The following is a 22,610-nucleotide window of genomic DNA, read 5'->3' as shown; positions in this document are numbered from 1 at the left end:
GCACCAAGGCCGCAGAACATGTCGGAGCTGCAGTCGTTTCAGGGACTCCTGAACTACTTTGGTAACTTCTTACCAGGTCTCAGCACACTGTTAGAACCACTGCATGTCTTACTACGAAAAGAGGGCGAATGGGTTTGAGGCAAAAGCCAAGAAAATTTGCAAAAGCGAGAAAATTGTTATGCTCAAACAAATTGCTTGTGTTGTATGATCCATGTAAGCGTTTGGTACTAGCATGTGATGCGTCAACATATGGCATCGGGTGTGTATTGCAACAAGCTAATGATTTTTGGAAACTGCAACCGGTTGCTTATGCATCCAGGAGTCTGTCTAAGGCTGAGAGAGCCTACAGCATGATTGAGAAAGAAGCGTAGGCGTGTGTCTATGGGGTAAAGAAAATGCATGAATACCTGTTTGGGCTAAAATTCGAATTGGAAACTGACCATAAGCCACTTATATCCCTTTTTTCTGAGAGTAACGGGATAAATACCAACGCATCAGCCCGCATCCAGAGATGGGCACTCACGTTGTCCGCATAGAACTATGCCATCCGCCACAGGCCAGGCACAGAAAACTGCGCCGATGCTCTCAGTAGGCTGCCATTGCCCACCACGGGGATGGAAATGGCGCAGCCCGCAGATCTAGCCATGGTTATGGAAGCATTTGAGAGTGAGCAATCACCCATCACTGCCCGGCAGATCAAAACCTGGACAAGCCAGGACCTCTTATTATCTCTAGTCAAAAGGTGTGTGCTTCACAGGAGCTGGTCCAATGTCCCAGTGGAAATGCAGGAAGAGATAAAGCCGTTCCAGCGGTGCAAAGATGAAATGTCTATACAGGCAGATTGCCTTCTGTGGGGCAATCGGGTAGTGGTCCCCAATGACCTCCACAGTACCCACGCAGGCATCGTAATGATGAAAGCGATAGCCAGATCCCACGTGTGGTGGCCCGGTATCGATGCGGACATTGTCCTGCGTTCACAGATATAATACATGCTCGCAGTTAAGCAATGTACCCAGGGAGGCGCCGCTAAGTTTATGATCTTGGCCCTTCAAACCATGGTCTAGGGTACACGTCGACGATGCAGGCCCGTTCTTGGGTAAAATGTTCCTTGTGGTTGTAGACGCGTACTCCAAGTGGATTGTGATATGTCCTTAATGATATGTCCTTACTATACAGTACAAATGCACACAAGGCCCATACTTGAGAGAAGGTCACTCTGTGACCAGTAATCTTTATTCCAGCACTGAAGTGATGAAGGTGGGTGAAGTTTCCCCTTTTAGACCTGAAAGTCCAGATTAGGAGTGTCTCCCACAAGTTCACCACCTAGTGGTCAGTGTTCTCACGGTGTACAACTTAGGTCAGTTTTTCATGGATTACAATGACAGTTGAATACATGACATCACCTCCCCCCCAAAATCTTATTGGGATCACAGGTTAAATCTCTCTGGTGATTTACGCTTCCTTGTAGAGCGCCTGAGTTGGGGTCCGGTTGTTGGGCTGAGTGTCTGCTGTTTGCGGTGCCTCAGGCCTGTCCGGACTGCCCACAATGACTGGGCTCTCCTCCACTTGGTTCCTCTGCTTCTACTATGGGGTTGATGAACCTCCTTTTTGTTTGATCCACGTCTTTGCAGCAGATTTGTCCATTGATAAGTTTAACTACCAGAATTCTATTCCCCTCTTTGGCAATCACAGTGCCTGCGAGCCACTTGGGCCCAGCAGCGTAGTTGAGGACAAAGACAGGGTCATTGACATCAATACATTGCACCCTCGCATTCCCGTCATGGTAATCACATTGTGACCGGCGCCTGCTCGCAACAATTTCTTTCACGGTGGGGTGTATGAGGGATAATCTGGTTTTGACCATCCTTTTCATTAGCAGCTCTGTGGGTGGAACCCCTGTGAGCGAGTGTGGTCGGGATCTATTGGCCAACAGGAGGCGTGATAAGCGGCTTTGTAGGGAACCCCCTTGAATTTTGAGCATCCCGTTTGATTATCTGCACTGCTCGTTCCACCTGGCCGTTTGAGGCCGGCTTGAACGGTGCCGTTCTGACACGGTTGATACCATTTCCTGCCATAAAGTCCTGGAGCTCAATGCTTGTAAAGCACGGGCCATTGTCGCTGACCAAGACATCCGGTAGACCATGGGCGGCGAACATTGCCCGTAGACTTTCTACCATGGCAGAGGATGTGCTTGAATTGAAAATGTCACACTCGATCCATTTGGAGTAGGCGTCAACTACAACCAAAAACATTTTTCCCATGAAAGGACCTGCGTAGTCCACATGGATGCCTGACCATGGCTTGGCGAGCCAGGACCAGGGACTAAGGGGGGCTTCCCTGGGCACATTGCCCAGCTGGGCACATGTGTTGCACCTGCGAACACAAAGTTCCAGGTCTGCATCTATCCCTGGCCACCAAACGTGTGACCTGGCAATTGCCTTCATCATGACAATGCCCGGGTGCTCCTTGTGGAGTTCTCGGATGGACGCCTCTCTGCCCATCTGGGGCATGACTACTCGCTTCCCCCATAGTAGGCAATTGGCCTGAATCGAGAGTTCATCCTTGCGCCTGTGAAATGCTTTAAATTCCTCAGGGCATGCCCCGTACGTGGCTGCCCAGTCCCCATTCAGGACACATTTCTTGACTAAAGACAGTAGTGGGTCTCTATTAGTCCAGACTTTGATCTGACGAGCTTTCGAAAGCTTTAACACCCATGACCATGTCAGCAGCATGCTCGGTTGCCCCCTCGGTAGTAGCGAGTGGGGGCCTGCTGAGTGCATCAGCGCAGTTTTCAGTGCCCAGTCTGTGCCGAATTGTATAGTCATAAGCGGCTAAAGTGAGTGCCCACCTCTGTATGCGGGCCGACGTATTTACATTTATGGCCTTGTTGTCGGCCAAAAGGGACGTAAGGGGTTTGTGATCTGTTTCCAGCTCAAATTTCCTGCCAAACAAGTATTGGTGCATTATTTTTACTGCATATACACATGTAAGCACTTCCTTTTCTACCATCCCGTCACCCCGTTCTGCCTGGGACAGACTTCTGGAGGCATAAGCTGCCGGCTGTAACTGATCCTTGGCATTAACATGCTGCAACACACACCCGACCCCATAGGACGACACATCGCACGTTGAAACAAGTTTCTTGCATGGGTCATATAGCGTTAACAGATTGTTGGAGCATAACAAATTGCATGCTCTATCAAAAGCCCTTTCCTGGCTGTCCCCCCAGACCCATTCGCGACCTTTGCGTAGGAGCACATATAGCGGCTCTAACAGCATGCTCAATTTGGGAAGAAAGTTACCAAAATAGTTCAGGAGCCCCAGGAACGAATGCAGCTCCGTCGTGTTACAGGGTCTGGGTGCTCTCTGGATCGCTTCCGTTTTGGACGCAGTAGGTCAGCAGAGGTCAGGTCCAATTTTGAAAAAAGTTTGCCACCGGATAGCGTCGCAAAGAGGTCCTCCGCTCTCGGTAGCGGGTATTGGTCTTGGAGTGACACCCGATTGATGGTGGCCTTGTAATCACCATATATCCTGACCAACCCATCCGCCTTGAGCACCGGCACAATCGTGCTCGCCCAGTCACTGAATTCGACTGGCGAGATGATGACTCCCCTCAGCAGGCTGTCCAATTCGCCTTCTATCTTTTCCCACATCACGCACGGCACCGTTCTGGCCTTGTGGTGTACTGGCCTAGCATCCGGGTTTATGTGAATCACTACCTTGGTCCCCATGATAGTGCCAATGCCGGGTTGAAATAGTGAGTCAAATTTGTCCAGGACTTGTGAGCATGATATTTGCTCCACAGAAGAAATTGCATTGACATCGCCCCATTTCCAGTTCATGACAGCAAGCCAACTCCTCCCCAGTAGTGCCGGACCGTCCCCCGGGACAATCCAGAGTGGCAACCTGTTCTCCGAATCTTTGTGGGTTACCGGAATTATCTCCTTTGTATATGTCCGTAGCTGTGCATTAATCGGCAATAATTTTGGCCTCCTGGCCTTGGACGCCCACAACCTTTCGAACTGTTTGATACTCATCAGGGACTGGCTGGCCCCTGTGTCTAGCTCCATTGATACTGGGATGCCACTAAGGAGCGCTTTCATCATTATCGGTGGCGTCCTGGTGTGTGAACTGTATGTGTGCTCCACATGAACTCGCTGAACTTCAGCTTCCAGCGATTTCCCCCAGTGTCCATTTGGCCTCGTAGGGCTTACATCGGGCCCGTCCTCCTCGTACATCAACCTGGCTGCAGGCTTCCTGCACATATGCGCCAAGTGACCACTGACGTTGCAATTTCTGCAGGTATATTGCTGATATCTGCAAGCTCTAGCTGTGTGTTTGCCTCCACACCTCCAACATGAGCCGTAGTTGGAAACAAAAGGTCCATTACCAGTCGATCGTCTCTGACTGTCTCTGTAACTGTCCTTAAATGCACCATTGACAGGTGTTGATGGCCCCATTACTAGCCGCATTGTCCCTTGGGATGGCATGAATCGTCGTTCAGCTAGCCATTGTCTCTGTTGAATTCCCCCTTTGGGTTCGACTACATGCTCGGGCATGTCCGATTGCCCTTGTCTGCCTGGAGAACTGTGTGCCGCGTTAACAATGTTGACTCGCTGTCCATTTGCTGCATCTAAACCAAGATTTTTGTCAAACATCATTCTGGTCTCTTCCTCCCCTGAGATGAATGTCTGGGCCATCAAAGCCGCTGTTTCCAGGGTCAAGTCTTTGGTCTCAATCAGTTTCCTGAAAATCCCAGCGTGCCCGATGCCGTCAATTAAAAAGTCTTGCAGCATCTCTGCTCTGCATGCATCTGGGAACTTACATCGGCTCGCCAGTCACCGGAGGTCTGCCACAAAATCTGGAACGCTTTGCCCTTCTCGCTGCCGGTGCATGTAAAACAGGTGTCTCGCCATGTGCATGCTGCTCGCCAGTTTAAAGTGTTCCCCGATCAACTTACTGAGCTCTTCAAAAGTCTTCTCTGGCGCTGGAAGGTCCTTCATCAGGGAGTACGTCCTGGATTCACAAACTGTCAGGAGATGAGCCCTGCGTTTGTCGGACGAATCCTGTCCCAGCCATTCTTTAATGACGAAACTTTGCTGTAGTCTCTCAATAAAATCGTCCCAATCATCACCAACACAGTACCTCTCGTCTGTGCTGCTAGTGGCCATGCTCGCGTGGTTTAAATCCCAGTTTCTCGTCGCCAATGATATGTCCTTACTATCCAGTACAAATGCACATGAGGCCCATACTTGAGAGAAGGTCACTCTGTGACCAGTAACCTTTATTCCAGCACTGAAGTGATGAAGGTGGGTAGAACTTCCCCTTTTATACCTGAAAGTCCAGGTTAGGAGTGTCTCCCACAAGTTCACCACCTAGTGGTCAGTGTTCTCACGGTGTACAACTTAGGTCAGTTTTCACATGGATTACAATGACAGTTGAATACATGACAGATTGAATGTGAGATAATGTCGGCTAGCACATCCGCTGCCACTACTGAAAGCCTGCGGGCCATGTTTGACACTCACGGCTTACCCGATGTCCTGGTGAGCGACAACGGGCCATGTTTTACCAGTGCTGAGTTCAAAGAATTCATGACCCGTAACGGGATGTCACATCTGCCCCGTTTAAACCAGCATCCAATGGTCAGGCAGAGAGAGCAGTGCAAACCATCAAGCAAGGCTTGACGAGGGTAACTGAAGGCTCACTGCAGACTCACCTATCCCGAGTCCTGCTTAGCTACCGCACGAGACCCCACTCACTCACTGGGATCCCACCTGCTGAACTCATGAAAAGAGCACTTAAGACAAGGCTCTCGTTAGTTCACCCTGATCTACATGAACAGGTAGAGAGCAGGCGGCTTCAACAAAGTGCATACCATGGTAGCGTAAATGTGTCACGCGAGATTGAAATCAATGATCCTGTATTTGTATTAAATTATGGACAAGGTCCCAAGTGGCTTCCCGGCACTGTCGTGGCCAAAGAGGGGAGCAGGGTATTTTGGGTCAAACTTTCAAATGGACTCATTCACCGGAAACATTTGGACCAAATCAAACTTAGATTAACGGACTACCCTGAGCAATCCACCTTGGACCCTACCTTTTTTGATCCCCCAACACCACGGTTGACCACGAAGCAGAACCCATCATCCACAGCAGCCCAGCAGGGCCCAACACACCAGGCAGCCCAGCAAGGCCAGCTGCATAGCAGCCCAGCGAGGGCCCAACAAATGATTCAACAACACCAGCTTTCACACCGAGACGATCAACCAGGGCAAGAAGAGCCCCAGATCGACTCACATTGTAAATAGTTACACTATTGACTTTGGAGGAGAGTGTTGTTATATTTGTAAACTTGTATTTACTCTGTACAGCCACCAGAGGGCTCATCCCCTAGAGTCCCAAGGGATCCCACAATCCCTTGGGAGCAGAGGTATTTAAGGAGACTTCACAGGTTGGAGAGGCACTCTGGAGACCTGCAATAAAAGACCAAGGTCACACTTTACTTTGAGCTTAGTGTTCAGGCTGACTTTTTCTCCATACACAACTTGCTTCCACAAGAGTTCACAGATGTTTCAACGAAGGACCCGTTGTTCCAGTCCTGACTTCCAATTGAGGGGGTGGAAGATGCCTGTGCATGGATTTTTTTAACGTGTGGTGACCGTTGCACACCAGCCACCACACGGGCTTGACAGAGCTCGGCCTTTATCCAGCGGCAAGGATTACCCAAGACGACTGGAGACCAGCTCTGCTGCACGGGCCTAGTGCGCTCACATATTGCAGTGTGGGCTGGTCCATGCTGCCGCTGGGCCCTCGCCTCTTCTGGGCCCCGTACCCTCATTCACCGCACCTCCGCCCACGATGTCCCAGGGCCTGCAGTTCCACCGCCATTTATAGCCCCGACCTGCGGTGGTGTTCTCACACGGGTCGGGGCAGCCCACAATGTTCCAGGGCCCACAATTATATGGAGAAGAGGACAGGGAGGCTGCTGGTCAGATCTCTGCCTTTAATTAACACGGTGGGGGGGTGTCTGACCAGCGTTCAACCAACCATGGCAAGTCTGTGATTCCTCGCCTGGGAAATCCAGGCTTCAAATTGCACGTTTCAAGAGATAAAATAATGTTTACGAAGACGGTGTTAAATAAAATGGAGAAGGGCATTTTTTTTTAAAGTACAAATGAAGGCAACGGTTAGAAACGTAATCCGCTCGCACTAGGCGCTCAGCGTTCCGTCACCCCCCACCCCCCCGCCATTCTCCGGGGCAGACGTTCATTTATCCAGCAACCCTCACGGGCCATCGCGCACACACACACGCGCGACTGGACAGGTTTCTGAACCAACAGGGGGAGTTGGAGGCCTGGAATCTTGGCCTTTGTTGCAAAGGGGAAGGAGTATAAAAGCAGGTAAGTCTTGCTCCAGTTGTATAGGGTACTGATGAGGCTACACCTGGAATACTGTGTGCAGTTTTGGTCTCCATATTTACCAAAGGACATACTTGCTTTGTAGGCAGTTCAGAGAAGTTTCACTAGGCTGATTCCGGAGATGAGGGGGTTGACTCATGAGGAAAGGTTGAGCAGTTTTAAGCTTTATTTTGGACGATATGGGGTGAATTTTAACACGCAAAACATGTGGACGCGGTCGGGTCAGGTGTTAAAATGTTAAAAATCTGAAATCCGACCTCAACCCACCCACTTCCGGGTTTAACGGAGGCGGTACAATGGGCGGGCCGTCAACCTGCTCCCAGCAGATGAGTTGACAATGTAATTATTTTAATGCAGTTGGTAGCCTCTGATTTAACCTGCTTCGCAGGTTTAACATTAACAGCTTGGGTTTCCCGTGCCTCAGGAAACCCGACAGCTGAAGGGAGGCAAGGACAGCTCCGGGGAGAAGGCATGTGCCTTAACAGCACTGCTTGCAAGCCAGAACCCCTCAAGCTCCCCTCCCCTTAACCCCCCCCCGTCCCGATACAAATACCCTCGGGATTGGGGATCAGCCCACCCATCCCCCCTCCCCCAGGTCAAGGATCAGAATCCCCCAGAGGCAGGAGATCAGACCTACCTGCTCCTGCAGTTTGCTCAAGAGCCCGGCTCACCTGACCGTAAGTCAAGTCTGTCAATCAGGCTGACTTCAGGTGGGGAACTTGTCAAGAACAAAAGGCCCATGCAGTGGAGTTGGAGATCCACAACATGCGGGGAAACCATGCCTTCCAGATTTCCCATCTTCTCTCCCCCCCGGCCCCCCCTACCCCCCTCCCCCTCCCCACCTACATACCTACATGACCTGCGCCTGTTTATATCCAGGCCTATATTTTTGCACAGGACTGTGACTCTGAGCTTAGCATGTGTCCAGTGTGGCAACATTTCCCAGAATGCATCAGTATCATTAGCCAGCTGTACCAATAGAACATTCCAACAGTTTCTACTCAAAAGTTTTTCAAAATTATTTTCATAAAAGCTAGAGGATGAATTTCAAAATATACATTAGGAAAAATTTATTTTCATTGTTTATTCTTTACCGAGGCTGGAATTTCCCTACCTGGGCGGGTTTGGTGCAGGCGGTCGCCATGGCAGGTCGCGAGCCCCTTGCTGGCTCCATCCTGCTCCATAGAACAAATTTACATTAATGGGGCCCATTAAGCCCGCCCTGCATGTTACCCAGCCCAATTAAATGGTGTGCGTCTGGTGACATCATCGATGACGCGTTTTCAGATGAGATATTTAAAGGAACCATGGCCACATTGCATTTGAAGGTTTCTCCCACGAATGTGCAGGCAGTGCACTTCACAATTCCGCAGTTACGCACACCACCAGAGATGACTGCACAGAGGCAGAGGGCTACACCCAGGTTCTCCAATTACTCCCTCTTTATCCTTATGGAGGGTGTCTGACAATGCAGGGAGGTCTCCTTCCCTGCTGATGAGAGGAAGAGAACTCCCAAGCAGAGCAAAGGAGCCTGGCTCCAAATAACATAGGAGGTGAATAGCAGGGATGTTGTCAGGCGGATCTGGGTGCAGTGCCGCAAATGCTTCAACGACCTTGTTAGATCAGGAAAGGTGAGTACAAAGCCACACTCTGTGCCTCTTATCACATCCCCATCGCTCTGCCTTCCCAACCCTACACCTGCACATCCTTACTCACACCAACATACCTTGCACCTCCACCCATTCCTCTCTCTCTACCTACATAATCACATCCCCCACTTCTTACTAGTCACCTCTTGCACTCACCCTCATCCTCGTGCATTCAAAACTAACACACAAGGAAGCCACTTGGAATTGCCACCCCACTCCATCAAGTCACCCTCTACAGATATAACCCATTCATTCCCTACACTCATTCCATCACTCTAACTCAATCTTCTCTTATTTTTCCCTTGCAGGAAACGAGAGCCTACAATAAGAGGGAGAGGGAGAGAAATGGTGGTGGAACAACATCAATGCCAACCTGACCACAGCAGAGGAGGCTGTCTTAGAGCTAGTGGGAGTCACCGAGCACCTGGAGGTGCGAGAAGGAGGAGATATCTCAGCAAATTGTTGACAGAATTACAAATCATACAGATACATGGCATACATCAGTCATACATATGACATATCTAACTCATCTCTTTACTCTCCCACAGTCCATCCATGGCCCTCACCATTGCCTAGGAGGAAGAGGAAGACGCCTCCTCAGAGGAACCTCCAGCCTCTGTGGGCACACCATCACCAGACAGAGCGCACCCAGCACCAGCACAGAAATGCACACTTCGGTGGGTTCCACGTGCGATAGAGTAGTGTTGTCACCTGCGGTCTTACAAATCACAACCGAGCAAGAGTAGCTGGTGGAGACATGGACAGCAGTGGAGGTCTTACAAATCACAACCGAGCAAGAGTAGCTGGTGGAGACATGGACAGCAGTGGAGACCTCTCGTGGAGCATGCAGGTCTCTCCTAACTCTGCTCAGCTGCATGCAGACCCTGAGCCTCCGGGGCCATTCAGAAAGAGGGCTTTCATGGAGCTGCAGGTTCTGACAGGTTTTGCGAGTGCGATGACTGCCAGTGTTCAGAGAATGGAGGAGTCTATCTCCAACACGAGCACCACCATGTTGCAGGCAATGGCGTCTGTAGGCTCCTCCATGGATAGGATGGTCACCTATATGGAGCAGCTAATGCATCAATCACAAGAGCACATGGTCTCAATGCAAAATAGATAACTATCTATGGACAATAGATAGCAGAGGCTCATAGACTTCCTCCCGAGGAGGCATGTCATTGTAGACGTGGTTCCTCATGGCCCCACTGATGTGCAGCAAGGTGTTCTCCAGCTCCTTGTTAGCAGGGAAGTGCAGGTGGCCCATGAGAGGGATGATGGTGAGAGGGGACATAAAAGTGGAGGCTCCTCTGAAAATCACATTTCTCCCCCGTTGCCACCCCCTCAGTCAGAGTACCAGATGCCTCTCTGGATCGCAATGGCCAAGTCTGCCCCTGAACAGTTGCAGGAGGAGCAGACTTTGGCGGGGCCCTTACAGGCTCCAAAACCCAGGTGATGACCGCCAAAAGTGTCTAAGCAGTTGCAGCAACGAAGTGAGGAGGCTGCCTCGATCTCTGCTGAAGCCACATGGGTAGCACCACGTAGAAACGTGCATAAGAGAAAGACTCCACACAAGTCGATTCACAAGAGTGTTTTATTCAAGCCACTTGGGTGTTTATTCAATGTTAATGTGAAGTTTCAGTTCATTTAATGCGAATCATAAATGCATTTATTTTCAAAACTTATCAGTCTTGGACAAATTTGTGTGCACAATTGGAAGTGGCTTAGTTAGTCGGAGTGAAGAGTCAGATTTTACTTTACCTCCAGTAATGGTGACTGTGAAAGGAATGGATTGGTCATTGTAGGGATGCTTACTGGTGTGGTTATGGGGTGTTACCAACCCGGCAAAGCATGTGGCAGCCATATTAGTGTATAGCATAAAGTTAAGTAAATCTGGCCATGATAAGGCCATCCCTGGCCTCCCAGGCATCGATGTGCTTGAGTGCTGGTGCCACCTGCATCGCATGTTGCCCCAGCTCCTGCTCCTCTTCGTACAACTGTTGCTCCTCCTCTGAAGAGGCTGTGCACTCAATGCCTTGCTCCTCATGCAGCGCTAATCCTCGCTGTTGCGCGATGTTGTGCAGGGCGCAGCAGACTACGATGATTCTGGAGACCCTGACTGGTGCATATGGAAGGGCTCTTCCAGATCTGTCAAGGCACCTGAAGCACATTTTCAGCATGCCTTTTGTCTGTTCTATGACACATCTGGTGGAGATGTGGTTTTCATTATATCTCTCCTCGGCCTCAGTATTTGGCTTCCTCAAGAGTGCCATGACCACGTCTTCAGTGGATAGCCCTTTCCTCCAAACGGCCAGCCAGAAAGTCTGTTTGGAGGTGTGAAGAGCTGAGGGAGGGTGGACTGGTGCAGGACAAAAGAGTTCTAACAACTATCAGGGAATTTGGCACACACATGTATGATGATCTTCCTATGGTTGCAAATCAGCTGCACATTGAGGGAGTGGAAGCCCTTCCAATTGACAAAGAATCCTGGATGATGATGGGGTACTCTGATGGCCACATGCGTGCAGTTGATGATGCCCTGCATCCGTGGGAAGCCAGCCAGAGTGGCAAAGTTGATATAATTGGCTGACTTGTCAAAAATGGTATAGTTGACCTGTGTAATATATCCATTGGCAGCCGACTGCAAGATGCCGCAAATGTCTGCTGCTGATCCCTGGAAGGAAACTGAGGTGAAGAAGTTGAGGGCACTGGTGACTTTGATAGTCACTGGTAATACGTGTCCACCCACTCCTTTGGGTTGCAGGTCATGCTCTAGCAATCTGCAAATATCTGCGATGACCTGGTGCAATAGCCTGAGTCTCCTTTGGCAATGCTGTTCGGTAATGTTGAGGAAACTCATTCTCTGCCTGTATACCCTATGTTGGGGGTATAGGTGCAGCATCCAAAATCTGGTGTTCCGGAATCTGGATCCGCCGAACTTGCCGACCTTGGGGCCCCGCCGCTGCCCGACCTCGGGCCTTGCCTTGCCACCGCTCCCCTTAACCCACCGCCACTGCCCTTACCTCGGGGCCTCCTCACCAGCCCGCCCCAACACCTCCTCTGCGACGAGGCCCGTCGGCCCGAACACTTCCTTGGCGGCGGGGCCCACCCGGACACTTCCTTGGCGGTGGGAGCCCGCCTGAACACCTCCTTAGAGGCGGGACCCTGCCCAAATAGCTCCTCCATGGTGGGGCCCGCTCGAACAGCTCCACGGCAGCGGGGCCTGCCCAAACAGCTCCTCAGCGGCAACCCTCCCACTTTCTGACGTTCCAAAATCCGGAAATACCCAAACCTGCGCTCGGGTGTTTCCGAATTCGTGACGTCAGAAAGGTGATCCAAAGTCCGGAAAAATGCGGAATCTGGAACGACTTCAGTCCCAAGGGTTCCAGATTTTGGACGCTGCACCTGTATCATCTCTGGTGTGGTGCAGCCCTGGCCTCTCTGCTGTGTATCATCAGGGCATTGAGAAGGTTGGTGGTATTATAGTTGGTGCTGCTGGTCTGCCTGGTGGAGCTCATTGGGTCAGATTCTGTGGACCATGTTGATGGAATAGATGGCAGGTCAAGTAGAGTTGACAGAATCAATCTGTCAATGGAGGGAGAGGTTCTTCCAATCAGGTGGCAGCCTTTATTTTACATTTGATACTGGCAACTAATCAGCTGGAGCAATGACCACTCAACTCCTGCCTCAGGTGCGTAAAGCTCATGGCCATGCAGGGAAATTTGAAATGTTGGGGGGAAATGGCACTTAACTGTCTGAAAACAAGCTTATAATTATTTCAGTTAGGTCACCTGCCTCTGCTGGTTGGATCGCTGCTGCACCAGCAAACGCGTCCGAGGGAAAGGTGCATGGGGGCAGGATGACGGCGGGTTCCCGACTCGCTCCCCGCCTCTATTCCTGCCCACACAGACCCTCGAAAATTCTGGCTCGAAAGTCTTTCTATGTGTATATGCGTGCATACGCGCATGAGATGAAAGACTATAGTTGTAGCTTTTGCTTTATGTTCCAGAAAATTCAAAAAGTACAGTACTGCAGTGCTTAGATCGAGAAAGTATTCAATGTAGTTGAGTTCTTTTTTTACAATTGTTGCATTTTGAAGCGGATTCTAATTATCTCAACGTTATCAGCTGTTATGTCGAAAGTTAGAAAATGCAAACATTCCTATTACTAACAGCTGTCAGAGAGGAAGAAAGAGTTTTTTTGCATTTTAGTTCTTTTCAAATAAAAAGTAAAGAAGTTGAATTTGCAGAGCTCTAATTATTGCTTGTGTTTTGTTGATAGTTAATAATTAGAATTTTTATATATTCTTTTGGTTTTTGAGAGAGACACAAAGGGGGAAGGAACAATTGGTCTTTGTTCCATTTGTGGTAAATGGGATTAAAAAATATCAATTTTGTGGCGCTATGTCCTGAGCCTCAAAGCTTCCTCTGGAGGTGTGACATGCCAGCATGGCACGGAAAAGACTCCTGGTCTTTATGAGCCAGATTCTCCTGCAGAAAGTGAGGGAGAGTGTTGTGAGTGGCTGTTATGAAGAGTTGAGGGGTAGTTTCCGGATAGTATGCAAACTGAGAGGGAGAAGCAGCAAGTTGTGAGTAATTTGGGAAGGTGGTCACGTGCAAGAAATTGGATCCAATGTGAAAGCAGAGGAGTGAAAAACTTTGCAGCTGCTACCAGGTAAAAGCAAAAGTCTTAGTGCCTGTTGTGAGGGCAGCAGCAACGGGTGAGCATATACAGTATTCCCTTGTGATAGGTGGAGAGATGTAGGGGAGGAAATGTTTAAAGTGCTGGGGGGGCGGGGGCGGCGGGGTGGTTGGGTAGGTAGTGAAGTGCCTTGTCCAGGTCTAATATAAAAAGAGATAGCAATGCATCATGCTCATCCTTGCTGTCTGGGTCAGGTCACTGAAGAACACTAAACTCACGTCCTGGGAGTGGTGGTATGGCCATTAACATTATCCTCCCTCTGCTGCCTCCCTCTGCTACAGCATTTAATTGGACACCTTCCTGGCAACTGAGGGGAACAGGACCTGCCTACATGCCTTCATCTGCTTCACTAGCACATCCATTGCTGCATCTGAGAAGTAAGCTGCTCTTGCCTGTGATATGCTGATGTGCAGAAACCTCCCAGAACCAGCACCAATTTGAAGTGAGTTAAATGATACCTTGCTTTAAGAGGTGTCTTCACATTTCAAATGGGTGCCAGATCTGCTGGAAATCCCTCCGTCTGATGAGGTGTTAAACCAAGAGCTGTTCCAACAGTTATTTGAAGAGCCAGTCCTGGCCAGTACTCAAGTAAACAGAGACCAGGTCTGGCAGTACTGGGAGAAGGCTTTTGTCCTGACATCGCTCAGGGACAGAGACAAAAATAGTGTTGGCCAACATAGAATACCTTTGCTACTACTACTGGCTGAATTCAAAATCTTGGCAACTAACTTGGCCTGCTTATCCTCACAACATCAGGTTATAAATCAAACTGCTGTACAAGCTACTCCCCAAAATTTTCCACGCAAAAATGCCCATAATAGTATGACTTATACATCAGAGATTATTGGTATGGATTTCCTCCTCTATTATTTAGTGCTGAATTAAGGAGTAAAGGTATGCAACAGAATACTACTGCTTATAATCTTGTGGTAGTCCATGAATTTTATTCTCATTGGCTATGAAGCACTTTGGGCTGTCCAAGGATGTCAAAGATGCACTATAAAGGCAACTTCCTTCTTCTAGTCCCTTAACCAGCTGAACCATCAGGGAATGTCCAGGTACATTTTTTACTTTTCTTATTTTTATGTGGAAAAATGTTTTTAATGCAAATTTCTACACAAACACATTTTATTACAAACTGCTAATTCATTTTTAGTGCATTAAACAAACACTGGCGAAACAGTAAACGCATCCATCAGTTTTGCAAATAAAATACAAACAAATATAATAATGCAATGGTAAATGGAGTATTCCAACAACCACTCAAAGGAAACCTGTGTTGAATGTTTTATGTGAATGCCTAGCTCATTTCATTGCTTTCTTTCAATTGTTTTGTTACGAGCTTCAATTTATCTCCTCCTTTAAAATCCATAGACAAAATGGAATATAAATTTCTGAATGTTTTCTACTGATCAGATCTATACTTACTGGAAAATAGGCTAGAAACATAACAGAATCCAGATGAATTCATATCTGACCTAAGCTCAGAAATTCCTTGAACTATGCAAGGGCTGATCCAGCAGGTAAATGCCTTTCATAGAAACATAGACATAAAAAATAGGTGCAGAAGTAGGCAATTCGGCCCTTCGAGTTTGCACCACCATTCAATAAGATCATGGCTGATCATTCACCTCAGCATCCCTTTCCAGCTTTCTCTCCATACCTCTTGATCCCTTGAGCCGTAAGGGCCATATCTAACTCTCTCTTCAATATATCCAATGAACTGGCATCAACAACTCTCTGCGGTAGGGAATTCCACAGGTTAACAACTCTCTGAGTGAAGAAGTTTCTCCTCATCTCAGTCCTAAATGGCTTACCCCTTATCCTTAGACTACGTCCCCTGGTTCTGGACTTCCCCAACATCGGGAACATTCTTCCTGCATCTAAACTGTCCAGTCCCGTCAGAATTTGATATGTTACGATGAGATACCCTCTCATCCTTCTAAACTCCAGTGAATATCGGCCCAGTCGATCCAGTCTCTCCTCATATGTCAGTCGTGCCATCCCGGGAATCAGTCTGGTGAATATTCGCTGCACTCGCTCAGTAGCAAGAACATCCTTCCTAAGATTAGGAGACCGAAACTGAAAATATTCCAGGTGAGGCCTCATTAAGGCCCTGTACAACTGCAGTAAGACCTCTCTGCTCCTGTACTCAAATTCCCTAGCTATGAAGGCCAGCATACCATTTGCCTTCTTCACCGCCTGCTGTACCTGCATGCCAACTTTCAATGACTGATGTACCATGATATCCAGGTCTCGTCGCACCTCCCTTTTTCCTAATTTGCCGCCATTCAGATAATATTCTGCCTTCGTGTATTTGCCACCAAAGTGGATAACCTCACATTTATCCACATTATACTGCATCTGTCATGCATTTGCCCATTCACCTAACCTGTCCAAGTCACCCTGCAGCCTCTTAGCGTCCTCCTCACAGCTCACACCGCCACCCAGCTTAGTGTCATCTGCAAACTTGGAGATATTACACTCAATTCCTTCAGCTAAATCGTTAATGTATATTGTAAATAGCTGGGGTCCCAGCACTGAGCCCTGCGGCACCCCACTAGTCACTGCCTGCCATTCTGACAAGGACCCATTTATCCCGACTCTGCTTCCTGTCTGCCAACCAGTTCTCTATCCACGTCAGTACATTACCCCCAATACCATGTGCTTTAATTTTGCACACCAATCTCTTGTGTGGGACCTTGTCAAAAGCCTTTTGAAAGTCTAAATACACCACATCCACTGGTTCTCCCTTGTCCACTCTACTAGTTACATCCTCAAAAAACTCTCGGAGATTTGTCAACCAGGATTTCCCTTTCATAAATCTATGCTGACTTGGACCAATCCTGTCACTGCTTTCCAAATGCACTGCTATTTCATCTTTAATAATTGATTCCAACATTTTCCCCACTACTGATGTCAGGCTAACCGGTCTATAATTACCCGCTTTCTCTCTCCCTCCTTTTTTAAAAAGTGGTGTTACATTAGCTACCTTCCAGTCCATAGGAACTGATCCAGAGTCAATAGACTGTTGGAAAATGATCACCAATGCATCCACTATTTCTAGGGCCACTTCCTTAAGTACTCTGGGATGCAGACTATCAGACCCCGGAGATTTATCGGCCTTCAATCCCATCAATTTCCCTAACACAATAAGGATTTCCTTCAGTTCCTCCTTCTCATTAGACCCTCGGTCCCCTAGTATTTACGGAAGGTTATTTGTGTCTTCCTTCGTGAAGACAGAAACAAAGTATTTGTTTAACTGGTCCACCATTTCTTTGCTCCCCATTATAAATTCACCTGAATCTGACTGCAAGGGGCCTACGTTTATCTTCACTAATGTTTTTCTCTTCACATATCTATAGAAGCTCTTACAGTCAGTTTTTATGTTCCCAGCAAGCTTCCTCTCATACTCTATTTTTCCCCTCCTAATTAAACCCTTTGTCCTCTTCTGCTATATTATAAAATTCTCCCAGTCCTCAGGTTTGCTGCTTTTTCTGGCCAATTTCTATGCCTCTTCCTTGGATTTAACACTATCCTTAATTTCCCTTGTTAGCCACGGTTGAGCCACCTTCCCCGTTTTATTTTTACTCCAGACAGGGATGTACAATTGTTGAAGTTCATCCATGTGATCTTTAATTGTTTGCCATTACCTATCCACCGTCAACCCTTTAAGTATCAGTCTATTCTAGCCAATTCACGTCTCATACCATTGAAGTTTCCAGCACTGCCTGTGGGCCAGGAGGAGCAGAAGTGCTTCCCGCTGGTCCCTCAAGCAAACCTGCATCCCTCACTGCGATTGGCTTACCTTCCCCCAGCCATCCGATCTGCCCCCCGACCTCCAAACTCCCAAACCTCGGCCTCCACAATCTCTCCCTGCCTCCCCCACCCCCGATCATCTCCACAAGCTCCCCCACTCAGATCTCCACCCATCCGATTTTCTAACCCCCCAGATCCCCCGATCTATCCCCCATACACCCAGCACCTTTTAACTATGATCTCCCCCAACCCATGATGCCACTCTCCCCTCACCATGATCCCCCCCCCGCCCGCCACCTCCCCCCCCGGCCAACAACGATCTCTCCCTCCTCTCCGCTCCCCAGCCCACCAGCCAGCCAGCCTCTCTACCTTGCTTGCTGCTAGCAGAGAAATGCGAGAATTTTTTAAAAATGAGGTCCTGCCATTAAATTCAAAAGGGCCTCCGCGAACCCCCAGTCCCGTAAATATCAGGACCATAGTGTCGGTTAGATTGGGCAGGAATTTAGAGGTTGAACTTTCAAAGAATGAGATAATCAAACGTGCAGGTAGTACTATAACATGTTCCCTAATTTGTTCCGGCTCTACATAGAATTAGAATTACATAAAAGTGGCAGTGGGATTCTAGAGGCCTTCATGTTAAAGCCAGCGTTGATTAGCACATCAGAAACATTCAAGCTGTCTGGTCAAGACAACAATCTTTTTTAAAAACATGTAGGTTGCTCCAGGTAGCTAACTTGCTGTCAGCATTGAGAGAAATTTTCCAAACATTGGCCTATTAAGTAGCCAAGACAGGAGCAAAATGAATCCCAACTTTATCTGCTGATTTCTACCCAGCCAAAAGATAACAAATAATTTCCAATTCACTAATCTGTTTAATGAAAGTCTTCTTTCCACTGGAAACAAAAACTGTCCCAATTCTTTGAATACTCTTGGTTCTTTCCAAGTTGACAGTTAAAGCACTGTGCACATCAACAAAGCAATGTCCTCATCAACATGACAGCTTTGATCGTTGGATCAGAAGTGCCTGATGTCCTAAGCCATCAGCTCAAGGCAATAATCTGTAGTGAAATCATGTACTGGACAAAATGAGAGGTGAAGGATAAAAATTCAGCATGGTGATTTCCCAAAACAAAGTCAGAAACATCATTTAGTATTAGGTTCACTAGCAGCAAACTGTGCCCTTTACCAAGTAACCATGCCAAAAATAAATACATTTAAATTTAAAGTTAAACAACCTTGCAGTTCTGGTATCATTCTGATCAGAACTAAATTCAAATCTCAGTCTGAAATTAATTGATAATTAATAGTGGGGACCCTTTCATAAATGGTAAACTACAAGTTGTTTTCCAACTACAGTTCCTGCCAAAGTTAACTTCAATGGCAAGTAACATCGGCAGGATGTATAATGGGTAGCGAAATCGAACCTACCCACTTCTAGCATGATGGGTTAGGTTAAAATTACCACCAGTGTGTTAGAAAGCCCACGAGAGGAAGCTCTCTTCTCGATCATATTCTTGTGACTGGCAGAGATATTATTCAAGGAACAGAATCATTGGTTGGTACTCGTTGGAGCTCAGAAGGATAAGGGGTGATCTTATAGAAACATTTAAAATAATGAAAGGGATAGACAAGATAGAGGCAGAGAGGTTGTTTCCACTGGTCGGGGAGACTAGAACGAGGGGGCACAGCCTCAAAATACGGGGGAGCCAATTTAAAACCGAGTTGAGAAGGAATTTCTTCTCCCAGAGGGTTATGAATCTGTGGCATTCTCTGCCCAAGGAAGCAGTTGAGGCTAGCTCATTGAATGTATTCAAATCACAGATAGATAGATTTTTAACCAATAAGGGAATTAAGGGTTATGGGGGGCGGGCAGGTAAGTGGAGCTGAGTCCCTGGCCAGATCAGCCATGATCTTGTTGAGTGGCGGAGCAGGCTTGAGGGGCTAGATGGCCTACTCTTGTTCCTAATTCTTTATGTTCTTATGTTCTAACGATCATTGCGTAATAACTTTCAATATGTCTTAGGAAACAGTGCAGACATGTTGCAAAAGTCTATTATAAAACTTCACACCAGAAGTGTTCATGGATATGAATATCCAGTTTAGTCGCAAAGAGTAGGCAGCACTAATTACGAATACATTTTTCAAGGATAAATGATCATTCAGAAACATGATGTAAGACCTGCAAGCTAAGTACATACCCAAGTGCAGCTATTGCTAAGTAAATAAAAGTGGATCAACTGGAAAATTAAAAGAGAGATTAGGGGAAAAAAAGATTTGTAAAATAAGCAAAAGGGAGAAGGTTACCATCGGGCTGAGTACAAGAACATACAGCAGCAGGTTATAGGAGTGCCATGAAATCCCGAAAGGGGAGTAGCAACTGATGTAAAATATAATGGCAAAACATTTTTCTGAAGTTAAACCCTAAGGGAAGCATATGGCTTGAACACGAGAATGAATAAAAATAGTTAACATGCTAATTGACTACTTGGTGGGTTTTAAGCCAGCGGGAGACAAACAATACACCATTCAACATTGAATATGAAGCATGTGCGCTCCTGAATTTTTGGCATTAGTGATGCAGAGATTTTAGATCGGGACTGTCCAAGTTTTTTGGTCTTCATAGCTGCTTAGGTACAGACTTTGAAGCTTCAGGCGCACCATAAGCTTAAGTCAGAGTTGCTATTAACTTGTATTTAACTTGATCTGCTAATACGAACCTATCTTGGTGTTCTGATTTAGCATTTATCCACAAATGAAGAACAGGCCCTTGCAAGCCTTTAAGCAGCACAAAATTCAAATGGGAGAAACCAGCAAGTAAAAATTAAAATCATAAATAGAAATGAGTTTCCCTAGCTGTGTGTGCCAGATTACTAGGGCTTGAGGGTCAGATATGAACCACAGGTCATTGTTTGGACACCCCGTTTTAGGTAGACTGAAAACCAATAAATCTCCACAATGTATGAACTACACCCCAGGATTCTTAAGAATCAAAATAAGCAATTGTGAGTCACTGATGGCCATTTCGAGGGAGTCATGAACACTGGGAAAATGTTGATGGACTGCAACCAGGCAAATGTAATTCCCACAAAAGACAATTACAGATCCATCAGCCCGACCTCAGTAATCAGAAAAATAATGGAATCAATAATCAAACATGAAAGAGTACTTCTATGAAGATAACCTAGTAAATAACAGCCAACACAGCTTTTAAAGGGAGATCTTTTATGACCAACCTCAGACATGTGTTTTTTTTATAGGGCGTGAAACTCAAAATTAAAAATGTCAAGACATGTGGCATCCCTAGACTTTCAAAAGGTTTTTGATAATGTGCCACAAACAACTATTTCACAAACTGAAAGCAATAGGGTAAGACATAGACATAGTTTAGTTACTGTAAAGGGAAGACAGAGGTGAGTAGTCATAAAGAGAGCTAGGTCGATGGGGAGGGGGTTATCCCTGGTGTCTGTGCTGGGACTACTCCTGTTTCTGATGTGCTTAAGTGATCTGGAATAATAGTCTTGAAGCCAGGTAGTTAAATTAGCAGATGACACCAAGTTGGGGTCAGCGGACTGTAAAATGACTGCTGATTCAGAGGAGGGAACCAAAATGTTACAAAGTGAACTCAACAGGATGAGCACCTGATATTATCAGTGGCAAATGAATTTAATTTGGAAAATGCAAGGATTTAAAGCAAAATAGGAGGTATATGTACTTTATTGGTAGAACGAGTATGCCAAAGGAGAAGTTGAAAAAGACCTAGGAATGTTGCTTCACTCATCATACTTTAAATGTAAGCAAAACAATGAGAGTGCTGGGTTATATAGAGAAATCAGCTGAGTACAAATCCCCAGAAGTTATGCTGATGCTGTGGAATGCTCTGGTCAGGCCGTACCTGGAGCACTATCCACAGTTATGGTCATCACAACACAAGAAGACATCAAGATCTCAATGGAGAGGACTGCAGTGAGACTGATCATCAGTATCAGAGGGAAGATCTCACATGGACCTACTTGATCAGTTGGGGCTATTAGGTTTCAAAAATGCACCAGAAAAGACTTGATAGAGGAATATTGAATACTTAATAGAATAGAGAAAGTAAGCACAAAACTATGCTTACAGTTGTGGCAAGGCAATTCAAGAGTGCATGGGTTCAGGGTTATGAAGGACAAATTGAGGGCAGATGTCAAGAAGTATTTCTTTACACAGAGGGTGATCAATAGCATGACAGTACTGTCAGGGAAGGACAATTAAAACTAGGACATCAGACTAATTTCAAAATGAAACAGATAGATGCTATAATGGGAAAACAGCAGAACTGGTATTCCAGAAGGATAAGGTTAAATGTGTTGAAGAGCCTATCTTGTATGAAAGAGATAAAAGATGCATAAAACAAAAAGAAAAAAAGATAGATGATTTACATTAATTATTTTAAATATTTTAAGCAGCTTACCAGTAATGGACTGAGGTGTTACCACAAGAAAGGGTTTGGAACCTGTAGACGATGTAGGTTTAGTCACTGTTGATAGTGCCACTGCTACTTGATTTGCTTTTAAAATAGGTTTTTTATGTCCTTGGAACAATTTTACATCCTCTGATTTCCCCCAGGTTGATTCCACTGCAATTGCATTATTGAAATATACCTGTACACAACAAAAGAGCATACGAATAGACAATTTAGCAATAGACACTGGAATAATTGTGTTAGTCATTATGTAGGTCATTCCTTAATGTTTGACAGGTAGCACAAGCCTAATTAAGCCTAGCTCAGAGTAATAAACACAAAATGCATTAAAATTGATCAGCAGCAGCTTCAAAAAGGTCATTATAACATTTACAAAAGAAACACAGATACACACAAATAAATATCTTGTTTTGCAAATGCATTTAGTTACCAACTTTGCAGGCTGCCACTAGCATTAAGCACTAACTATTTCATTAAATCTATGCAGATATTAACCATAAGTAGACTTAGGTCTATTTTGGTCTCTGTGATGGAGGCCAATTTATTTCCGATTAATTAATTATTCATTCAATATCAAAAATTCCTGAAATTATTTAATACAAATTAGATTGTGTTGGGTTTT

General features: G+C 46.6%; 1 protein-coding gene across 1 annotated transcript in view; it reads right to left on the bottom strand.

The window, feature by feature from the left end:
- tcerg1l (transcription elongation regulator 1 like) overlaps window positions 1-22,610 on the bottom strand; it is a 947,310-nt gene that overhangs the window by 897,605 nt on the left and 27,095 nt on the right. The window contains exon 3 of the mRNA XM_070876773.1: window positions 21,977-22,166. Coding sequence (XP_070732874.1) covers window positions 21,977-22,166 — 190 coding nt within the window. The remainder of the gene's footprint in view (window positions 1-21,976; window positions 22,167-22,610) is intronic.

The sequence above is a fragment of the Pristiophorus japonicus genome, chromosome 3, assembly GCF_044704955.1.
Source record: "Pristiophorus japonicus isolate sPriJap1 chromosome 3, sPriJap1.hap1, whole genome shotgun sequence".
In the NCBI taxonomy this organism is placed as follows: domain Eukaryota; kingdom Metazoa; phylum Chordata; class Chondrichthyes; family Pristiophoridae; genus Pristiophorus; species Pristiophorus japonicus.
This window is presented reverse-complemented; position numbering and strand designations above follow the sequence as displayed.